The 21277-nt window shown below is 41.4% G+C and overlaps 1 protein-coding gene across 1 annotated transcript; it reads right to left on the bottom strand.

Annotated features, from left to right (window-relative positions):
* Positions 1-19276: 19276 nt before the first annotated feature.
* LOC129069924 (ATP synthase subunit alpha, mitochondrial-like) lies at positions 19277-20933 on the bottom strand. Its single transcript, XM_054572680.1, has one exon. It carries the CDS (start codon positions 20885-20887, stop codon positions 19277-19279), a length of 1611 nt encoding a protein of 536 aa, XP_054428655.1. The 5' UTR covers positions 20888-20933.
* Between the last annotated feature and the right edge of the window lie 344 nt (positions 20934-21277).

Raw genomic sequence — 21277 nt, 5'->3', positions numbered from 1 at the left:
AGTGCCTCATTTGGAGAAGAGGAGAGGAAGCCCCCGAGAACAGTGGGCTTGCCCAGGTCCCATCGTCAGTGAGCGGGGCTCACGTTTCTGATCACTCCTCTCTGTCCTCCACAACCTCTCCTGGTCTGTCTGCTGCCTCTCCCCTGAGACCCATCAAAGCCACCTCCCTGTAGCATGGATGGGAGCTCCTCAGGGCCTGGCCTTTGTCTTGTTTATGTCCTGTGTTGAGGAGAGTTGCCAGAGCATCATAAATGTCCTATAAATGTTGGTTGACTGAAAATGAATAAAATTTAAACTAAAACTCAGGGGTGAGAGATAGGGAATCTTATAAATATATTATACAGCTATGTATCTACTTACATCTAACATATATAGATAGGAAAGCCTTAAACTAATGGGACTAACACTAATGATCCGATTTTAGGCAACTCTGAGTGGTCAGAAGAATATAACGCCAGGCATATTGGCACATAGTAGATGCTCAATAAATATCAGATGTATGAATGAATAACAAATAATGAATAAAGTTTAAAATATCATCCTGTCAGGGGTGAAGGGAGTAGCATTCTTACTTTCACAGGATCTAAAGCTTAAACTGAAAGCACGTGGCTGCAGTGGGGCTTTTGGAAGACACTGAGGTCTCCAGAGCATTCCAGAAACTATTCCTCATGGGCAGCCCCGCTTTGTCTGTAAGCTGGAGGGCTGGTTCCGGGTTGGACTCTTTAGGAGATGAGCTCTGGGCTGCTGGCCCCTTGGCCTGAGCATCAGTGGCCCAGGATCTGGAACTTCAGCTGAGGGAGAGAACTGGCCTCTGCCCAGAGCAAGGCTGCAGCTGACACCTTTTTTAAACACAGGGAGTGTGCTGGGGTAGTGCTTTGCCCTGAAAGCCTGACATTTATCTAGCTGGAAAAGAGAGGACGCCAGTGTTTACATTTGCTGCGGTCCTGGTGTACACAGAGCTTAGAAGCTCTTAACACAAAATGAGTTCACTTCTCAACACCAGGCTCCAGCAAAATCTGCCTATTTATGGCAGGCAGAGGAGGAAGTAGGCGAGGCTTGTCCTAGGAGGAGGCACCCCAACACCTCCATGCTGACTGGCTCACTGGGGGTTATCCAGAGGCGGCCTGGGTGCAGACAGAGGGAACTTGGTGTCTGCCCAGGGTGCCGGCGGGCGTGGCAACAAGCTCTGCGGCGTGGGTGAGGTGTGGAAAGGGGGCTGACGAAGGGCCGAGCAAGCCCTGGGCCCTGCAGCAGGTCTGTTGACTGGGCAGGTGCTCCAATGATTGTCCCAGAGTTAGGAAAAAAAGTCACATCTCTACCTTCATAAAGCTTCTGGCCAAGCCGGGGGCCACGTCCCAGCGTAGCAGAGAGAACTTGCCATACCCATGTGTCAAACGGCTGACACCATGAGCTTCAAGTTTTAGAGGAGGGAAAGAGAGGAGTTTGGGGTTTTGAGGGGTGAGTGGCACTGCCACTGGAATGGCTCCTGGAAGTAATGGCGGAGGGGACAGAAAGGTTGGACTAGGCTGGTGGGCACCCAGGGTTCCTGCAGGAAAGGGACAGGAGATGTCGCAAGTATAAATATCAGTTCACAGACCCGGGGTGCAAGGAAACTCCCATTCCCTTATTCTCTAAAAATCAAATTAGTCTTGGCTTCTGGTCGCCATCTTGTTGAACTGGCAGGGAAACCAACCTGGGGCTATTCAGTGGCAAGGCATCTGGGGTGGGGCCTTTACTGGTTGTTAATCCACACAGGTCACTGTGCCGGTGCCTCTTCTTCCCGCTTTTGCAGGGCCCTTGAGGTCCGGGGACTGTCGTTTCTGAGACATGCCTGGGACCTGGAGACTGGGGGCTAAGCTGGGGTTGGGCCCCAGAGATGCGTCCTTCCAGAGCACCCCCCCCCCGGCCCCATCACGGTCACTCCTCCCAGGCCCCGCCAGGGAGAGCGACTGAGTGCTCATTTCCCCAGCCACACAGTCAGTCCTCTCTCCTCCCCCGACCCTCTCAAGGAAGCTCTGCTTCTAGAAAAGCACAGCCTACTCCTCTAAAGCCCGCCATCCTTCGTGCCTTCTCACGATGTCTTTGATAAGGCCAGAACCCTAGCAACCAAAAAAATTTTTTAAATAAAAATAAAAATAAAAAATTCTGCCTTCCTCATGGGCTCAGGCAACTTTAATCATCAGATCTTCCTAGGAATTAAAAAAAAAAGGCATTCTATCCTTCAAGAGTGCAAAGAAAGATAGAAAAAACTAAAGCTAAGTTTCCATATTAAAATGATTGGAATATCCATCTCTTGCTCCAGAGACGAGGCCGAAAAGGGAGAGTGTGGGGTGATGGGAGAGCCTTGGATGTCCTTTCTGGGACTTTGTCATCATACTTGTTCTTTGAGGACACCTTAAGTACCACTTCCTTGAGGATACACCAGCATGTGCTCTTTGGGCCACATGACTTTTTGGCCATTGATCTTGACCCTGGTCGGGGGCGGGGGGGGGGTCCACTTGGAATTATTTGAAAAATATGTTTTCCCCTACCCACTTCCTGGCAGGGAAGCAGAGCCTGACCTCATTACAGGCTTGGCTCCACTGGAAAGTACAGCTGACTTGCTCTCACAGTATCATCTTGGGTTACTCAAGTTTAGTTCCACTAAAGTGACATATGAAGCAGGGGAGTTCTGAAGACCCCCGATCAATGGAAAATTGGGTCGAATAAAGGTGTTATGTGCTTTCAACTCACAATGGAATCCCATCAAGTCCTTATTATTCCTTGTTATACAAAAATTTCCACTCAGCCAAAATATGTGCCTGGACCCATAATCCCTTTTGTCCATTTCCACCGAGTTCAGGTCACCATTATTGTTAGATTTCCTTCAGCAGCCTCTATACTATTCCTGTATTATATGGGTCCCCTCCACCCCATCCTCTACCTCTGCCACAGTGATCTTTCTAAAAAAAATTTTTTTTTTAAATTTATTGATTTGAGAGAAAGAGAGAGAGAGGGAGGGAGGGAGGGAGAGAGAAAGAGAGAGAAGGAGACGAACATCAATTTGTTGTCCCACTTATTTATGTACTCATGGGTTCCTGTATGTATTCAAGATCCCGACCAGGGATTGAACCCACAACCTTGGCATATTAGGACAATGTTCTAACCATCTGAGTTACCTGGCCAGGCCTCACATAGGAATCTTTTAAAAACACAGATGTGACCATGCACTTCCTGCTTAAAACCCTCCAATGACTCCCCATTGGTCTCGGGGTTAAGAGGGAAATAGCCCAGTCCTTCACCAGGTGTGACTGCTACCTATCCCTCAGGACCACTTTGCCCTTCTTTCTTTTAGCAACAGAACCTCCCCAAGTGTTAGCTGTCACCTAGCTGCCTAGCTAAAGACTACGTTTCCAACACCCGCTACTTTCCAGGTTAGATGTGGCCACATGATTAAGATATGGCCAATGGGATGTGGCCAGAAATATATCTATTTCCGAGTTGCCCTTTGCTTTCACTCCCCGCTCCCTACTGGGCAGAGCTGCTATCTTTCATCCAGAGAGGGAAGCCACATGTTATGGGTGGCAGAGCCCAGGGCTGTTACATGAAAAGGAAAAACAAAACAAAACAGAACAGAACAAAACTTCTCCCTCATTTGAGGCACTGTATTTTGAGGTCTCTCTATTATAGCGCTTAATGCTAAATAATAATACAGTAGCCTTCAAGAACTGTTTTGATGCTTGCCCAGGTTAATTATCTTTGTCCTATACTCCGACAGCATCCCTGCACTTCCCTCCTTGCTAACACACTGATCTATCTATCATATCTGGTCAAAGTGTGTTTTCCCTACCAAGCTAAGAAATCCATGAGGCCAGAAATTATGTGTGTCTTGATTATGGCCACAGCCTCCCTTCCCTCCACCATGCCTGGCTCATAGTATATGCTCAATGGTATTTACTGATTAAATAAATGAATGATTGGATAAGTGAATGGACACCCTGAAACAATTTGGATGTAATATTAGGGATACTTTTTTGCTGTAAGAAACAGTGACTTAAATAAATAGGTGCTTATTTTTCTCATGTAACAAGAAGTCTGGAGATAGGTGATTCCATGCTGAACAGTTGAAGAATATCAAAGTTTCTATGAGAATTTTGATTTTTTTATGGCCTTTTATATCATGGTTCTAACAGCTCCTAATATCTTGTTCTTACCTGACAGCACTCCCATCCCAGGAAGGGAGCAGGCAGGAGGAAAAGGTCCCTCCCGCCAGGTTTCTCTCTTTTGTCTGGGAGGACAGTGTCTCCCAGGACCCTGCCAGCATATGTCCCTCTTATCCCTTACATCTGCTTGGCCAGAGGAGGTCCCATGACTGCCCTGAGCCGCTTGGGAAGCTGGGAGAGGGAATACCTTTCTTCTTTAAAACCCGGCTGGGTTTTGGCGCCACGGCACTCCTGGGGGCTGGCGGGGAGAAGCCAGTTCGAAGAGCCCTTGCCCTTCCTTGCCCACAAAGTCCCTTTTGGGGAAGTCCCAGGGACCCTAGGGTATCATGATGTGATCACAAATGATCATACGTTGTGCTTGATGCTGGTTGGAGAGTGTCACCTCCTATCTCTTGACATTCTCTCCGTCGCTGGGGCCCCCCCAGGAGACTGAGCACTGCTGGTGAGCGCCCCTCTTTCAGTGCAATCGAGTGCCTGTCCTTGCTGCGGTCACAGCAGTGGCTACTGAGTGCCAACCATATGCGTGGTGATTGAACAAGTCACACAACCTCTTTGTGTCTCATTTTTCTTGTCGGTAATATGGGGCTAGTTGTACTACCCCATAGGCTTCTTGTGAGGGTTACATTAGTTATACAGGTAAATTGCTTAGAATAGTACCTGGCACATAGGGCTAAATACATGTTTGCTGTTGTTAATTTATTATACCCCAATTTCTCAGACGGGATTATAAGCTCATAAAGGTTAAATAACTTGTCTAAGGTCACACAGTGGGAGGAGACAATAGTCAAAGCGTGGTCTGCCTCCGCAGCACACACCCCTTTTTTATCTTACCACAGAGCGTGGCGTTTCTGATGATAAGCTTTTCCAGAATGTCCCAACGGTGAGGCGTTTTGACACAGACATAATTTATTCATCCCTTCAGGGCCCAGGTTGGAATGCCACCTCCTCCTGGGAGCCTCCCAGGGCATTGCTCTCTGTTCTTCACTGGCACTTGGTAGGCCCTTCGGGAGAGTACAAGCGCTGCCCCTAGACTTTTCTCTGGAGGGCAGAGGATGTCAGCCTTGCCCACTTGCTGTTGTGATCATTGCCCAAAGTCTGTGTTGTGGTCGTTAACACAGACACAGCCTTAGCCCTGGGTGACACATGCCTAATTCTGGTAAAGACACTGATGCCCAGACAAGGCACGCACTGGAGGCCACGAGCCAGTGCTAGCAGAGCTGCTAAGGCCTTCAGACTCCCCATGAAGCGTCCTTTTCTCTGCTCAGGTTTCCTCGACAGTGTGAGCACGTTGCAGAGACAGCAGCTCATCCAAAGGAGGCCCTTACAGTTCGGCTGATCAGGGGGCCCACCTGGGAGATCCTGGCCTGAGCATTAAGAGGGAGACCATATACCCCTCATGCCCCTCACCCACCCCATGACCGGTTCGCGGTGCCCCTCACCCCCCTCACTCCACCACCACTCAAGTCTCCACATCCCTCAAAAAAAAGAGGGAGACCATGTATTACTCATATTTAATCTCCCACTTCCACCCTCTGCTCCTACCTGTGCTCAATTCACCTGCTGCATGTGTACAGACTGCTGCACATGTGCTTACTGCTGCCTGAGTGCCTGTACTATACCGTTGACAACACTAGAGGGCGGCCTCACTGCTTTACTCCTCAGGACCACAAGGGGTTTAAGCCGCCTCTCAATCTGATGGTGATGAAGATGAATGATGATGACGTCGACCACGATGACCATGACCACAGCCAGGGCTGCTACAATATTTATTGAACGAAATCTCCTGTAATAAGCATGCATTATCTCTAATCAGCAGATCTTCCCCCACACACCCCTTTCTCCTGCTCTGTTCTGCATCGCAGGAAATGGAGCACTCCCACAATTACCCAAGCCCGAAACCTGGGCATCAAATCACCACCAACGTCTTTTTTCCTCACTCCTTTCTCACTATCACCTACTCCTGTCCATGCTATATCTTAAATCTTAACCCTTCTTTTTCTCTTCATTCTTTCCAATTCTTGCATGAAGCCCTGGTCTAGGCCAGTGGTTCCCAAACTTTGCTGCCCATTAGAATCTCCTGGGGAGCTTTGAAAACCCCTGAAACCACATCGCACCCCACACCAATTAAATCAGGATGTATGGGGGTGGGAGGCGGGCCTCGGTGCTTTCTAAAGGTCCCAGGTGGTTCCACCTTCCGCCAAGTATGGGAACTACTCTTCCCTTGTCCTGAGACCCTCTTCCACACCCTCTCACACTGACAGGTCTTTCTTTAACCTCGCAGCCTGCCTCTTGGAAGCCTTCCTGGGACACACACAGATCCAAGCGAGTGCCCCTCCCCATCTCCACACTCACCGGGCTGTACTGTTCCTGCTTTTTCAAATGCCCGCCTTCCCCACTTACACCACCCCTTTCCCACTGAGAGGAAAGATTGTGCTCCATGTTGTGTGGAAACATGAATGGAACTAATTTTTACAACATGAGAGGTACATTTTATTGTTTTTTTTAATTTTATTATCATTATTATTTTTATTGATTGATTTTAGAGATGAAAAGGAAAAGCGAGATAGAGAAACAACATTGTGGATGTGCATTAATTGGTTGATTCTTGTATGTGCCCTGACTGGGGACTGAACCCACAACCTTGGCATATAGGGATTACAGCTCTAACCAACTGAGCTACTCATTCTTGTGATTTTGAATTTTGCCCCAGGTTTCTAATTTTATAATTTTTCTGTTTATAGTGACTGAAGCATAAAGAAATACATTTTCTCTTTAAATGTGGATGTAGATGTAGAGATGTCTGTTCTTAACATTTTCAAAACAATATTTTAAACCTATTTTTTGCTCAGAATTCACAAACTATGGCTAATATCTGCCTAGGGACCTTGAGATTATGGAAAAATACACAAAATACTTATGGTTCATGGAAAATCAAAACCCAAACAATTTTAAGCAGGAAGTGAAACCAAGGAGCAGATGGACCAGGTTAAATCTCCATGTGTCTGTGGTTGGGGGTCCTGTTTGTGCCCAGAAAGGCAGTGGGAGGGGACACCTGGTCTGTTGCAGGAAGCCGGAGCCCATCTTGGGCCCCCCTACAGTGGCTGTACAAGTCAGTGCCCCATTTTACAAAAGAAGAAGCAGCTGCGACTTAAAAGCTAAGTTCATCACAATCTTATGAGTAAGCGGTAGAGGCAGAATTCAGATTCAACCCTTTTCACCATATCAGTGATGGGTCAAAGTGCCCAGATCCACTTTCTTTTCACTCTTTTCTTTTTTTTGGAGATTTTATTTATTTGCTTTTAGAGAGAATGGAAAGGAGAGAGAAAGAGAGAGAGAGAGAAACATCAATGTTGAGAGATAAATCAATACATTAGTTGCCTCGCCCCCCAACTGGGGACCTGGCCTGCAATCCAGGCATGTGTCCTGACTGGGAACTGAACCAGTGGCCTTTCCGTTCATAGGCTGGGGCTCAATCCACTAAGCCACACCAGCCAAGGCTCCATTCACTCTTTAAAAATTTTTAAATTTAATTTTATCAAACTAATATACTTATATAGTGTAAGATGCCAACTAATAACATCAGACATATAACCATAAAAAATGGTCCCCTGTAATACTTTCTTAACCCAATTCTAGTTCCCCAGATGCAACTGATTTCAATTCTTTTAGCTGTTTTCCTGGAATTTATGTCCATATGTCTTATAAACATAACATTACTATTTCTTGATTTGTAAATTTAAGTTATTGCCTCTTACTTTTTTTGAATGAGATGATATATTTGACTGGTTTTGTTTCTAATTTCTTAAACTGAAGGAAGTCAAACATTTTCATTCTCTTATAAATTAAAAATGTTTAAAACCATAATGCTTTTATTGAGTATGGCTTTACCATAACTCCTAAGTTTAGATGTATGTTTTATTTCATTACTTTCTAGAAAATTTTATTTTAATTGCAATTTTCTCATTGATCTAACAGTTAGAAGAGTGTTTCATAATTTTCAAAGAGTCAAAAAATTGGGGGAATCAAGTATTTTCTTGTTGATTTATAGTTTTATTTGCCTATATTAGTACACATTTTTTGTGAAATCACTGCTTTGTATTAAAGTTTCCACTGTGGTCATATACATGACTAACTTTGGTAAACTTTCCAGAGACATATGAAAATGATGTATATTCTTTACTTATTTTTTAAAAGCTTTTTTAAAAATAATAGAAATAGGCAAGAAATATATAAAAACAGATTAAACAAATAATAAAGGAACAATTAAAATAACACATCATTGTCACAATCAGATTAATACATATTAAAAAATATTGGTAATATCAAGTATTGGCAAGTCTGCAAGGAACTGGGTATTCATAGACCCTTTTCCTTCATCTTAAGGCAGTCCCTTTAGCATATTATGCACTGCGGGTTTGGTGGAGGTGTATTCTTTTAGCCTTCTTTCATCTGGGAAACTCCTTATTTTGCCTTCCATTTTAATGGAGAGCCTTGCTGGGTAGAGCAGTCTTGGTTGCAGGCCTTTGCTTTTCGTTACCTGGAATATTTCTTGGCCATTCCTTTTTGGCTTGCAGTGTTTCTGTTGAGAAGTCAGCTGCTAGCCACACCAGGGTTCCCTTATATGTTACTACCTGTTTCTCCCTTGCTGCCTTTAGGATTCTGCCTTTGTCTTTGATATTTGCCATTTTAATGATGATGTGTCTTGGAGTGGGCCTCATTGAGTTCCTCTTGAATGGGACCCTCTGTGCTTCCTGGACTTGTGTGACCTTTTCTCTCCTCAAATTAGGGAAGTTTTCCATCATGACTTTTTCAAACAGGTTATCTATCATTTCCTCCTCTTCTTCTCCTTCTGGTATCCCTATTATAAGGATATTATTATGTTTCAGGTTGTCCTGCATTTCCCTCAATGCCTCTTCATTCTTCTTAAGTCTTTTTTCATTTTCTTGCTCTTTCTGGGACCTTTTTTCTACCTTATCCTCCAGCTTACTGATTCACTCCTTTGCTTCATCTAGCCTGCTTTTAATCCTTCTACTGTGTTTTTCAATTCAGAAATTGTATTCTTCATTTCCTCTTGTCTTTTATTGATAGCTTCTATGTTCTTTTTCATGCTGATATAGTTTGCAGTAGGTTCGTTGTAGTTTCCCTGTAGTTTTTTGTAAGTCCCTCTGAGCTCACTGAGCTCATTGAGGTTCCTTAGAACTGTTGTTTTGAACTCAATATCTGATAGTTTACTTGCCTCTATTCCATTTAGTTCTCTTTGTGAAGATTCCTCCTTTCCCTTCGAGTGGAGCATATTTCTTTGTCTTCCCATTATTTGTGAGACTCTTCTCTTTTGCTTCTGATTCTTAAGTTGATCTGTCTTGATTTCCTGACTTTGTGGTGTGAACTTTTATGGTAGGAGATGGTTGTTTTTACTTTCTGGATCTGCCTCTGATGATGTCAGATGTTGACCTCTGATGATGTCAGATGTTGACCTTGTCTGATCTTAAGCAGTCTGTTCGAGACTTCCAAAAATCTACTGTCTGTGGCTATCTCCTTCAGCTGATAATCTTATATTCAGTATTTCTGATATTAAAAATACTAAACATTTCTATTAAATTAAACTTCATTATATTACTCAATTCTTTTTTTATCAGATTATTTGCTTACTTGATCTATCAAGTTTTGAAAACAGTATATTGAAATATTGAAAACTGTATCTTTTTTACTAAATTTGTCTGTAAAATCTAAGAATTTTTACTTTATATACTTCTGCTGTTGTGTTTGGTGCATGAAAGTTTGTAGCTATCCAACAGATATTAAAGTTCCATAATATACTACTTCATCCTATTTCATGCTCTGGTCTTGTATGTCATATTGATATCAATGCTGGGACTCTTAATTTCTTTTTGTTTGTCTGTACCTGGTATCTCCTAGCTCATTCCTTTACTTAAAATTTCTCCTTTCACTTCTTTGGTGTGTTTCATGTTAACAACATATAGCTAGATTTTTTAAATGCACCCAATGATCTATCTTTTGATAGGAGTGTGAACCCATTCACATTCAACATTGTAAGTGAACTACTTTATCCCTTCCATTGTATTTTACACTTACACTTTATTTTGTGCAATGTGGTTCTTTTCTCTCTCTCTCTTCTTTTTTCCTTTTTGCTTATTGGTAAAATTCTAGAATACCTGCCATAGCATTTCTAATAGCCATAATGAAATCTTTAGTTCTTTATTAATACGTAAAGATTAAATAACTACATCTCCTCTAATAAGACACTTTACTTACACTCTCTTTTACAGGATAAATAAAACTAGAAAGCTTTGTCTTCCCCATCTTCTCTCCACCCAAATTCCTGGGTTTTGCTGAGATCATTTAACATTTTTAATCTTGAGCTATTTTTAATGTAGATCTTCTATACCAAAAGTTCTCACTTAAAATTTTATTTAATAAAACATATCCAGTCATGCTATCATGATCCATTTAGATTTAACTACATCTGTTGCTTACCATTGTGTTCTATCTTCCCTCCATCTTGAGATCTCTCTTCTGATTTAAATTGCCATTTGGTTAGTGTACTTCTTGGAAGATTCTATTTATGTAGGATAGGGACATGGCTAGGTACAAGTATTTTCTCTGAAAATTTGCATGTCCAAAAATATTTTTCTTTTGTCTTTCAAGTGAATGATAATCTTAGCAGGATAAGATTCTTAGATTATGGTTATTTCTTCTCAATAATCTATTGATGTTTCCCTGTCTCCCACATTCAGGAGCTAAAAATGAAAAATCTAATGTTTGTCTGATACTCTTTTAAGGAACTTGCTCTTTGTACCAGAAGATTGTAGCTTTTTCTCATTTCTCAGTGAAATTCAGGAATTTACCAATTTATACCATATGTATAAAGGAGTATGAGTTTTAAATGTACTTGGTGAGTCTTTTCAGTTTGGAAACAAGTTTTTTCTTCATGGGGAACTTTTCTTTCATAATTTCATTAATTATTTCTTCTCATATTACTTAGGAATGTTTTCAGGTGTAAGTAGCAGAAACATCGATAAAGAATGACTTGAATAAGTAGATGCTTATTTTTCTTATTTAACAAGAAGGCCATGGGTAGGTAGAGTTGCTGGCTTTGGTTCAGCAACACTAGGGTCTGTGTTGACATCTCTTTAATTTTCTTGGGCCTCTCCCTGTGGTCACAGGATAGCTGCTGCAGCTCCAGGAACAGTGCTTGCCTTCAAGGTAGGGAGAATGCAGAAAAAAGTACTGTACTAATTGCATATGCATTCCATATTAGAAAAAAATAATCTTTCTGGACACTTATGTTATGGGCCAGAACTATGTCATATAACAAAGGAAACTGGTAATAAGTGTATTTCACATGTTCAGCCTCCATTGTGGAGTCTGGGAAGGAAGGAGGAGGTTGGGAATGGGGTTGAGTTAGTCAGCCAATGGCACTTGCCACATTTCTTCATCTTGGATCTGGTCCCCACATCTCTTATCTTTCTCTTCTGATTTCCACCTCTTTGTGTTTTTGTTCTGTATTGTGAGATATTTCTCTCATTTTATCTTCTAGACCATAGATTCAGTTCTCAGCACTGACCTCCATTGAATTGTTACATTAAAAGACATACTTTTTTGCAAGAATTGTTTGTATTTCTACAATTACATCTTCTTCACAGTTTCCATAACATTTTTTTCCTTTATTTAAAATCGCCTTCTGTCTTTCCTGCTAGTTCTACTTTGTGTGTTCAACTAGGGCTTCCTCTCTTATGATGCTGAGTCCTTTTAAACAGGTGTGATTATTCTTTACTTGCACATGGTTTTTCCCCCCTTAGTCCTTATACTGTTGATATTTCTGGAGCTAGGCCAAACCAGTAAGTGGTGGAAGACACAGCAGTTTCTGCTCTCCTGATCCTTTGGCAAAGGAAAGATCTAGTATACAGACACTCCTTCATTTCTCTCTATCCTATGTGTCCCCAGATGCTCACTGGCCAGCTGGGACCCATCAGTCCATCAGTTCAGGTCCATGGTGGTCAGCTGGGTGAGGTAGGCACTTCAAGGACCTCACAGTCTGCTGGCAGAAACAACCCATCCTTAACAAGAGTTAGGGTTCCATTGGTGGGGTTGCTCCTGGGAACAAGCAATTTCCTTCTACCTGGTCCAAAAAAAAAAAAAAAAAAAAAAAGATGTGCCTTCTCTCCTATCACTGGTCCTCCTACTCTAGTTTAGAAGTAGACTCCAAACCTGCCCTTGCTCTGGAGATATAGGGGCTTTATGTGGTCTCTGTTCCTCTTTCAAGGCTTCCTGGTTATGTTACATAGCGAGTGAGTAAGCTGGCAAGGGTAAGGGGTAGCGGATATGCAATGCTTGGTCAAGGAAATTTTAGGATTTATAACTGAATGCAGGTATGGCTGCCCACCACTTCAAAAATCAATACTTGAGAGGCAGGTGTTGATATAAAAAACAGTGGTTTTATTCAGGTGCCAGCAACCTGGAAGATGGGGAACTCTTATTTCAAAGCCCATCTTAGCATCTCAGGCATCCTGGCTAGTTGAAATAAGGGAACCGTGGGAAGGGAGGGACTAAAGAATTTTTGGTCTGTGTGCAGTTTCTCAGCTCTGCTTTTGGGTGGTTTCAGTGTTATCTCCTGTGTGCATCCTGTAGTTTCACTGCTCCATCTGCAGTTTTACTGCTGATATTTAGGAACAGGGAGTGCAGATAGCATTTCTGCTAGTTCTGACATGAGTCACTTGCCCAATTTCTTGTGGTCAGGGCCATTCCTTGGTTAAGTAGGAGCTGCAACTGCTGTTGTCAACAAAACACCATATTTTGCCACATATAATATACACCATGTTCTTGTGTGCATTATTCACAGGATTATTATACCCATGGTATGTAGTCATTTTACCCAAGTATAATGCACATCCTTATTTTTCCCTCAAAAATTTGGGCAAAAAAACTTCTGGCCAAGATGGATGTGTAGGTAGATGTGCCTTGCTTCCTTGCACAACCAAAAGAAGGTCAACAGCCAATTTAAAAACAATAAACAACCAGAACTCCCAGAAAATCGAACTGTATGGAAGTCCTACAATGAAGGAGTTAAAGAAGAAACATTCATCCAGACTGGTAGGAAGGGTGGCGACAGGCTGCAGGGGTGGAGAGGACACACAGCAAGGCAGCTGCTGGTGGACTGGGCAGACGAGGCAGTGGTTGGCAGACTGGGCAGTCCCACATTTATGTGCTGATAAATCCAGAGAAACTACTGTGGATTGAGACAGATCACACAATCAAGGGTTCCAGCGTAGGGAAATAAAGCCTCAAAACCTCTAGCTGTAGTCCTGCCTGGTATGGCTTGGTTGATTGAATGCTGGCCTGTGAACAAAAACGTTGTAGGTTCAATTCCCAGTCAGGGCAGTCAGGACACATGCCTGGGTTGCAGGCCAGTGTTTCTCTCCTTCCCCTCCTCCCTCCCCTCCTCCCTCCCTTCCCTTCTCTCTAAAGATAAATAAACAAAATCTTTCAAACAAACAAACAAACAAAACCCTCTAGCTGTAAAAACCTGTGTGGGTTGTTGCATTGGCAGAAGAAACTGCCAATCTCATAGGAGACTAAATTGGAGGGGCCCACTGGGTCCTAGAGCATACACAAGCCCACAGATCCAGGAATCAGCACCCGGGCAGCTCCTGGAAGGGCACAATTTGCTTGTGTGAAGTGGAGGAAGTGACTGAAGCAGGGGCTAGAGCTGAGCAAGCAGTATTGTTCCCTCTCCAACCCCTCCCCCCCACACAACACCATGACACAATGAAGTGGGTTGTCCAGTCCTGCCAAATACCTAAGGCTTGCCCCTTGCAATGTAACAGGCGCACCGAGACAGAGAAATATGGCCCAAGTGAAAGAACATATAAAAACTCCAGAAAAAGAACAATCAGGAGATAGCCAACCTATCAGATACAGAGTTCAAAACACTGGTAATCAAGATGTTCACAGAAATGATTGAGTATGGCCACAAAATAAAGTAAGAAGTGAAGGCTATACAAAGTGAAATAAAAATGTACAGGGAATAAACAGTGAGGGGAAGAAAACTTGGACTCAAATCAATGATCTGGAACAGAAGGAAGAAATAAACACTTAACTGGAACAGAATGAAGAAACAAGAATTCCAAAAAATAAGGAGAAGCTTAGGAACCTTTGGGACAACTTTAAACATACCAACATCCAAATCATAGGGGTGCTGGAAGGAGAAGAGGATAAGCAAGAAACTGAAAACTCATTTGAACAAATAATGAAGGAAAAATTCCCCGATATGGCAAAGGAAATAGACATATAAATCAAGAAAGTTCAGAGAGTCCCAAAGAAGTTGGACCCACACCAAGGAGGCACACACCAAGACACATCATAAAGAAATTACCCAATTAAAGATAAGGAGAGAATCTTAAAAGCAGCAAGAGAAAAGAAGAGAATTACCTACAAAGGAGTTCCCATAAGACTATCAGCTGATTTATCAAAAGAAAGCTTACAGGCAAGAAGGGGCTGGAAAGAAGTATTCAAAGTCATGAAAGGCAAGGACCTACAGCCAAGGTTACTCTATCCAGCAAAACTATTATTTAGAATGGAAGGGCAGATAAAATACTTCCCAGATAAGGTAAAGTTAAAGTTCACCATCACAAAACCCTCATTATATGAAATGTTAAAGGCATGTATCTAAGAAAAAGACCATCAAAACTATGAACAGTAAAATGACAACAAACTCACAACAATCAACAACTGAACTTAAGAAAACAAAAACCAAAACAAACTAAACAAATGACTAGAACAGGAACAGAATCACAGAAATGGAGATCACATAGAGGGAGATTAGCAGGGAGGGGGAAGGTGGAGAATGGAGGAGAAGGTACAGGGATTAAGAAGCATAATTGGTAGGTACAAAATAAACAGGGGAAATTTAAGAATAGTATAAGGAAATGGATAAGCCAAAGAACTTATATGTATGACCCATGAACATGAACTAAGTGGGGGGAGAATGCTGGAGGGAGAGAGGTTCATGGTGAGGGGGGATAAAGGAGAGAAAAAAATGGGACAATTGTAATAGCATAATCAATAAAATATATGTTAAAACTGGGCAAAAAGTATGCATTATACATGGCAAAATACAGCACTTACAAGGAAAATTTTAATACATAAATCTTCTATGGGTCTGTTAGTACTTTTTATTCTAATCCCATTTAATGGTAAATCAGTGTAGTATAAGTTTTTATTCCCTGTTACAATTCCCCACTGTCATTTATTCCTCAACATCTATGGAGATATTGATGTCCTCTGAATCTTCTGGAGGAGTGAAAAACTTTAGCTTATTGTAAAACAAAATCTTGTGAGTTAAAAGCAGATATATTTTTTTAGAGGTGCCTGTTGAGCAGACACTACAATTTTTCTGGCATGGGAGAAACAAGTTATAAAGAGCTTCAAAACAATAAAGACAAGTATTATAAAGAAAAGAATGGTTAAACCTAAATTAAATTCCTCCTAATATGGACTTGAGTCCTTATGGTATCCATGAAAATAGACTCACAAACCAGTCTCCATATCCCTCAAAGAGAGGGATGTGATGGTCCAATGTTTGTTGAAGCCAGGTAGCCTATTGCCTGATTTTGGTGGTGCTTGCTTCCACCTGAGTTGAGGTGTCAATGTAAGTACAACAACAGGAGTTGATGGTCATGCAAACTCCTCCTTGTTCTTCTGGTTTGTAGTCTAAGGCAATTCAATTATTTAAGACAATTTAACTAGAGAGTCCAGAGATTTCTGCATATTAGCAAGGAAGGTGGCAATTTTATTGGCTATGGTGATTAAAGTCTTGGAGAGATTCTAAAGTACATGCTGATGTTCAGTTTTTCTCCACCAGAATAACAGAGTACATCTAAAGAAATATTTATCATTGTCTGAGATTTTTCTGGGGATGTCTCAGGCCATTTAGGTGAATATTTATTGCTTTCCCTGGAGTCGCAGCTGCTCAAACAGTTTTTGTAGATCTCAGAGGGAACAGTTCTCTCTGGGTCTCCCTGAACAGGTTAAAGGCATCTGGAGTTGGAGTGCATGTTCCAGAGGGACCTGTAGGTGAAGCTGCTGCCTTTCAGGAGAAAAGGTTACTTGGGTGGGCAATTTACAGAGCAAGTCCCTTCCCAGGAGAGGGATGGGACCTTTAGGCAAATAGAAGAAGCTGTGTGATAACTTAAGATCTCTGAGTTGGCATTCTAAAGGCTGGAGGGAGGCCTGTTGCTGCATTGCCTCATTACCCCTATGGCCAAGAGTATTGCAGGGTTTTGTTTCTTTCAGCCCGTTTAGTGTTTGATACAGAGTACGTGGCTCCCATATCTACTACAAGTCAATCAATTTGTTTCCCACTGTCAATTTTATCTAAGGCTCCAGTGGGGAAATAATGATTGGTCAGGAGGTGTTTAGAGGAGCCCCTAGGCCCCCTCGTTTATCATCTGAGTCACCATTCCATTTCACCATCTGTCTGTGTGCCTCTTTTTATTTATTTCTCTTTCCCATGCCAGTTACTAGACACCCGGGCTTTCTACTTTGGTGATCTTCTGCACCTGGTCTAGTGTCCTTGCTCTGATCTTGTCTGTGCATAAGTGAACAATAAAGCTTTGAAGACAATGAACTGAACTAGAGTTTTAATATCCATAACTGTGTATTATAGAGTCTACTGAAACACAATTTCTAGCCCTAAAATTATCCTCATTTTTATCAAAGAGTCAAATCAAGACCAATTCATTTACTACACTAAGTCCAGCTTCAATTTGGCCCAATTATTTGCATAAACATAACAGTAATAACAATTGATCATATAGGTTCTCTTAAATGTGCTTTGCTGGAATCTTACAAGGAATTTCCAGACTGAGCTTTAGTTAGTTAGCCCTGCAGGGCAAAGAAGCCAAGCCACTCAGTTGCCATAAGTTTGCCTGCAATACCTATAACTTTGGATGAGTCCTTCAAGTTCTTGAGGTCCTCAAAATGTCTTGATGTTCTTCCTTACCATCTCCCAGGAAAGCAATCTCTATTTTCTACCTGGAAAGACTGCCATGAACCTTATGAATAAGCAAGGTACCAGGCCATTTCTCCAAGGGGCTTTATCTGGCTTCAAAGTCAATCTTCATTCTTTAAAGTTTTCTGGTGGCATCCAGAGTCTACGCATGTCTCTCTCAGACATGACTTTCCAGTCAAAGACTTGTTTAATGAAAACATAGTTGGAAACTGGCTTTATGTGTTCTGTTATGAAGAAATCAGATTCCTATTGGATTTATGAAAATAAACATATTGCCATGGAAATATTACTATTCACTCATTAAGAGTTTCCAAATTCCAGAGGGATCGAGCAGGGAGAAAATTATAAATGCATCAATATTGCTTATCAAAGTATAATTTACCAATTTGCTTTAGGGAAAAAACAAGTTTCTTTATGTCTGAAAAACAAACAGTTTAAAAATTAGCAATACATTTTTTTAAAAGTTACAAAACTACAATCATATTCAGTTCATTCTGCCCCATAATCAATTTTTGTTTATGCTGATTTTTGCCATTATTTCTATAAATCCAGTTATTCCATTGAGTTCTAGTAATCTTCATCCAATTAATATAATATGAAAATTTATTCTCAGAAATATGTAATTTAGAAAGTTAGAGTCCTTTCCATGGATCTTTCTGAAGATGTAACATATTTGTAAATGCATCAGAGTAAAACAGTCATTGTCTCTAAATGACAAAAAGCCCCCTTAAAATGACATGGTTATAGATCTGATTATAATGCAATTGACAAAGGAATTTGCTTTCTTGTAACAACATTTTAAGGTAACTTAAAATTATAAATGAAAGTATATCAGAAGTTTGCAGACTCTTGGAGATTTTTTTTATAATCTCTAGAACATTCATTTTAATAATATGTGTATACAAATAGAACATAGTTATTCTTTCTTTATTTGACAGAACTTCCCATGTACTTTAAACATATTAAATAGGCCCAATTTGTTCAAAATTTCTTCTTCATAAGGAGAAAGAACAAATCCCCGTAGTATTCCAGGGACCCATTGGAATGACCCAAAGCCAATTTTATGTCAAGAAAGAGTCTCTTAAAATTTAAACCCTGAGAAGGTTGTCAAACATATTTAATCAAAATATTATATATCATTATGAAACTATTAAATTATTTATCTAAAGTGACAATAAAAGTATCAAACATAAATACAGGCCAGAAAGACTTTAGTTCTTATGATAAAGAATATGGGTTTTTAAGTAATCAAGTATCTGATTAACACAATATAACACATAACTATTTTTTTAAAAATATATAGAATCTTTGCTTTCTAGGCAAATACAGGATAACTTTTTCCCTTTTAATAGACTGAAAAGAACCCAATGAATTCTGCATTAGCTTACTTTTGATATTTAGATTCATTTACCTAATTAAATTCATTATTTGGCTTAACTATATAATTTCTCTCAAGATCTCTCTTTATAAATCTTCAATTTGTATAGACAGTCTGCAATTTACACAGTCCATTTTAGTTTGCTTTTTAAAATTCATTCAGGAATAATCAACTTTAGAACAAATTATTTTCTTTTTTTCTTTAACAAATGTTTTCATACTTTATACCTTCTATTATCAAACTATACAATTTCTGTCCAACTTAATTAGAATTCTAAATTCTTAGAAACTTTACTTTTTAGTGACAGCTAAAAGATATTAGCATTCTTTAGAGAGATACATTTATGAATACATTTTGTAACTTTTAGAAACAGTTTTCCCCCCATTGGCAAACACATTCACATTTTCAAGAGACATACTTCAAATAAAGTGCAAGATATATTCATTAACAGATCCAAATCCATTTTCTTTCTTTCTTTTTTTTTTCACCAAGCATATGGAACCTTTATTTTTAAGGTGATTTCTGTACATCTGGAGTATGAGAGTAATCCTTTTACGAATGGAACTGATTGCAAGAAGAAACAACGACAACATCAAACTGGTATTTCTCGTGAATCCATAGGAGTTTAAGCTTCAAACCCAGCCAAGGAGTTTGTTACAATCTCTTTCAGCTTTGCATCTGTTCTGAAATTTTTCCGTCAGCTCTGATAGTGCCCAACGGAGCTTGGTGTTGGCTGACAACATGAGACAAGAAAGCATTCTCAAACTTTGTGATCTTACTGGGCTCCAGTTTATCAAGATAACCCTGTACACCAGCATAAATAACAGCCACTTGTTCTTCAATAGCCATGGGAGAACACTGTCCTTGCTTCAGCAACTCAGTCAGATGCACACCACGACTCAAGAGTTGTTGAGTGGCAGCATCGAGATCAGAACCAAACTGAGCAAAAGCAGCAACTTCACGATACTGAGCCAATTCCAGCTTCATGGTACCTGCCACCTGCTTCATGGCCCTGGTTTGGGCAGCAGATCCAACATGGAATACAGACAAACCAACGTTAATGGCAGGGCGAATAACTTTGTAAAACAATTCTGTTTCCAGGAAGATCTGTCCGTCAGTGATGGAAATGACATTCGTTGGAATGTAGGCAGACACATCACCAGCTTGTGTTTCTATAACTGGCAAAGCAGTCAAGGAGCCGCCACCAAAAGAATCATTCATTTTGGCTGCTCTCTCTAGCAGACGGGAGTGTAGGTAGAACACATCATCGGGATAGGCCTCACGACTAGGGGGTCGGCGCAGCAGCAAAGACATCTGACGGTAAGCAACAGCCTGTTTGGATAAGTTGTCATAGATGATCAAAGCATGTTTGCCATTATCCCTGAAATACTCTCCCATAGAACAACCAGAATAAGGAGCCAGGTACTGAAGTGGGGCAGCATCAGAAGCAGTAGCTGAAACCACAATGGTGTATTTCATGGCATCTGCATCTGTAAGTCTCTTCACCAACTGGGCAACAGTGGATCTCTTCTGACCAATAGCAACATAGATACAGTATAGCTTCTTCTTTTCATCAGTTCCATCATTGAAACGTTTCTGGTTAATGATTGTGTCAATAGCAATTGATGTTTTGCCAGTCTGTCGGTCACCAATAATCAGCTCACGCTGACCACGACCAATGGGCGCCAAGCTATCCACAGCCTTAAAGCCAGTCTGCATCGGTTCCCGCACAGAGATTCGAGGAATGATCCCAGGGGCTGTCAGGCCAACTCGCCTACGCGTCTTGGAACCAATTGGCCCCTTTCCATCAATGGCATCACCAAGGGCATCTACGACATGACCCAATAGCTCTTCACCAACAGGAACAACCACGATGGCTCCTGTTCGCTTCACAATGTCTCCTTCCTTATTATCATTTCCAAACATGACAACACCAACATTGTCGGGTTCCAAGTTCAGAGACATACCCTTTAAGCCTGAAGAAAACTCTACCATTTCTTGAGCTTGAACATTCCTCAGCCCATGTACTCGGGCAATACCATCACCAATACTTAAGACATGCCCAGTCTCTTCAAGGTCAACAGAGGTATCAGCTCCAAGGATACGCTCTTCAAGAATAGAGGACATCTCAGCAGTGCCAGTCTTCTGAACACGAGTGTTAGAGGCATGGAGAGTCCTTGCAGCAATGAAGGATGACTCCAAAGCATTTTTGGAGACCAGCCCGGCTCGCCGAGGGAGGGCACGGGCCACGGCCGCGGCGACGCGCACAGACAACATCTTTGCAGCTCTCAGATGGTTCCTCCACAGCCGCAGCCTCCGGACTGACCCCAAATCCATTTTCTAGCTTCTCTGCAGTAAGAAGTCAAAGTAGGCAAACTCAGATCAATTAATATTTTAGTATCCTGTTATTTCAAAATACCTATTTATATATTTATTTTAAAAATATTTTATTTATTTTTAGAGAGGGGAAAGGGAGGAAGTAACATCTCATCAGTTGCCTCTCACATGCCCCCAAATAGGGACCTGGCTTATAGCCCAGGCATGTGCCCTGCCTAGGAGTTGAACCAACAACCTCTCAGTTCACAGGCTGGCACTCAATTCACTGAGCCACACCAGCCAGGGCTCAATATATCTTTATATTTAATAATTGTCACTATTTAACCCAGC

The sequence above is a fragment of the Pteronotus mesoamericanus genome, unplaced genomic scaffold, assembly GCF_021234165.1.
Source record: "Pteronotus mesoamericanus isolate MK-2021 breed Mesoamerican mustached bat unplaced genomic scaffold, CSHL_Meso_final contig_24, whole genome shotgun sequence".
Lineage (NCBI taxonomy): Eukaryota > Metazoa > Chordata > Mammalia > Chiroptera > Mormoopidae > Pteronotus > Pteronotus mesoamericanus.
The sequence above is the reverse complement of the archived record's forward strand: the minus strand, read 5'-3'. Positions and strand labels throughout refer to the sequence as shown.

What these genes read in the sequence shown, in the direction of transcription:
- LOC129069924 (XM_054572680.1), bottom strand. Translation starts at nt 20,887, where the DNA reads ATGTTGTCTGTGCGCGTCGCCGCGGCCGTGGCCCGTGCCCTCCCTCGG.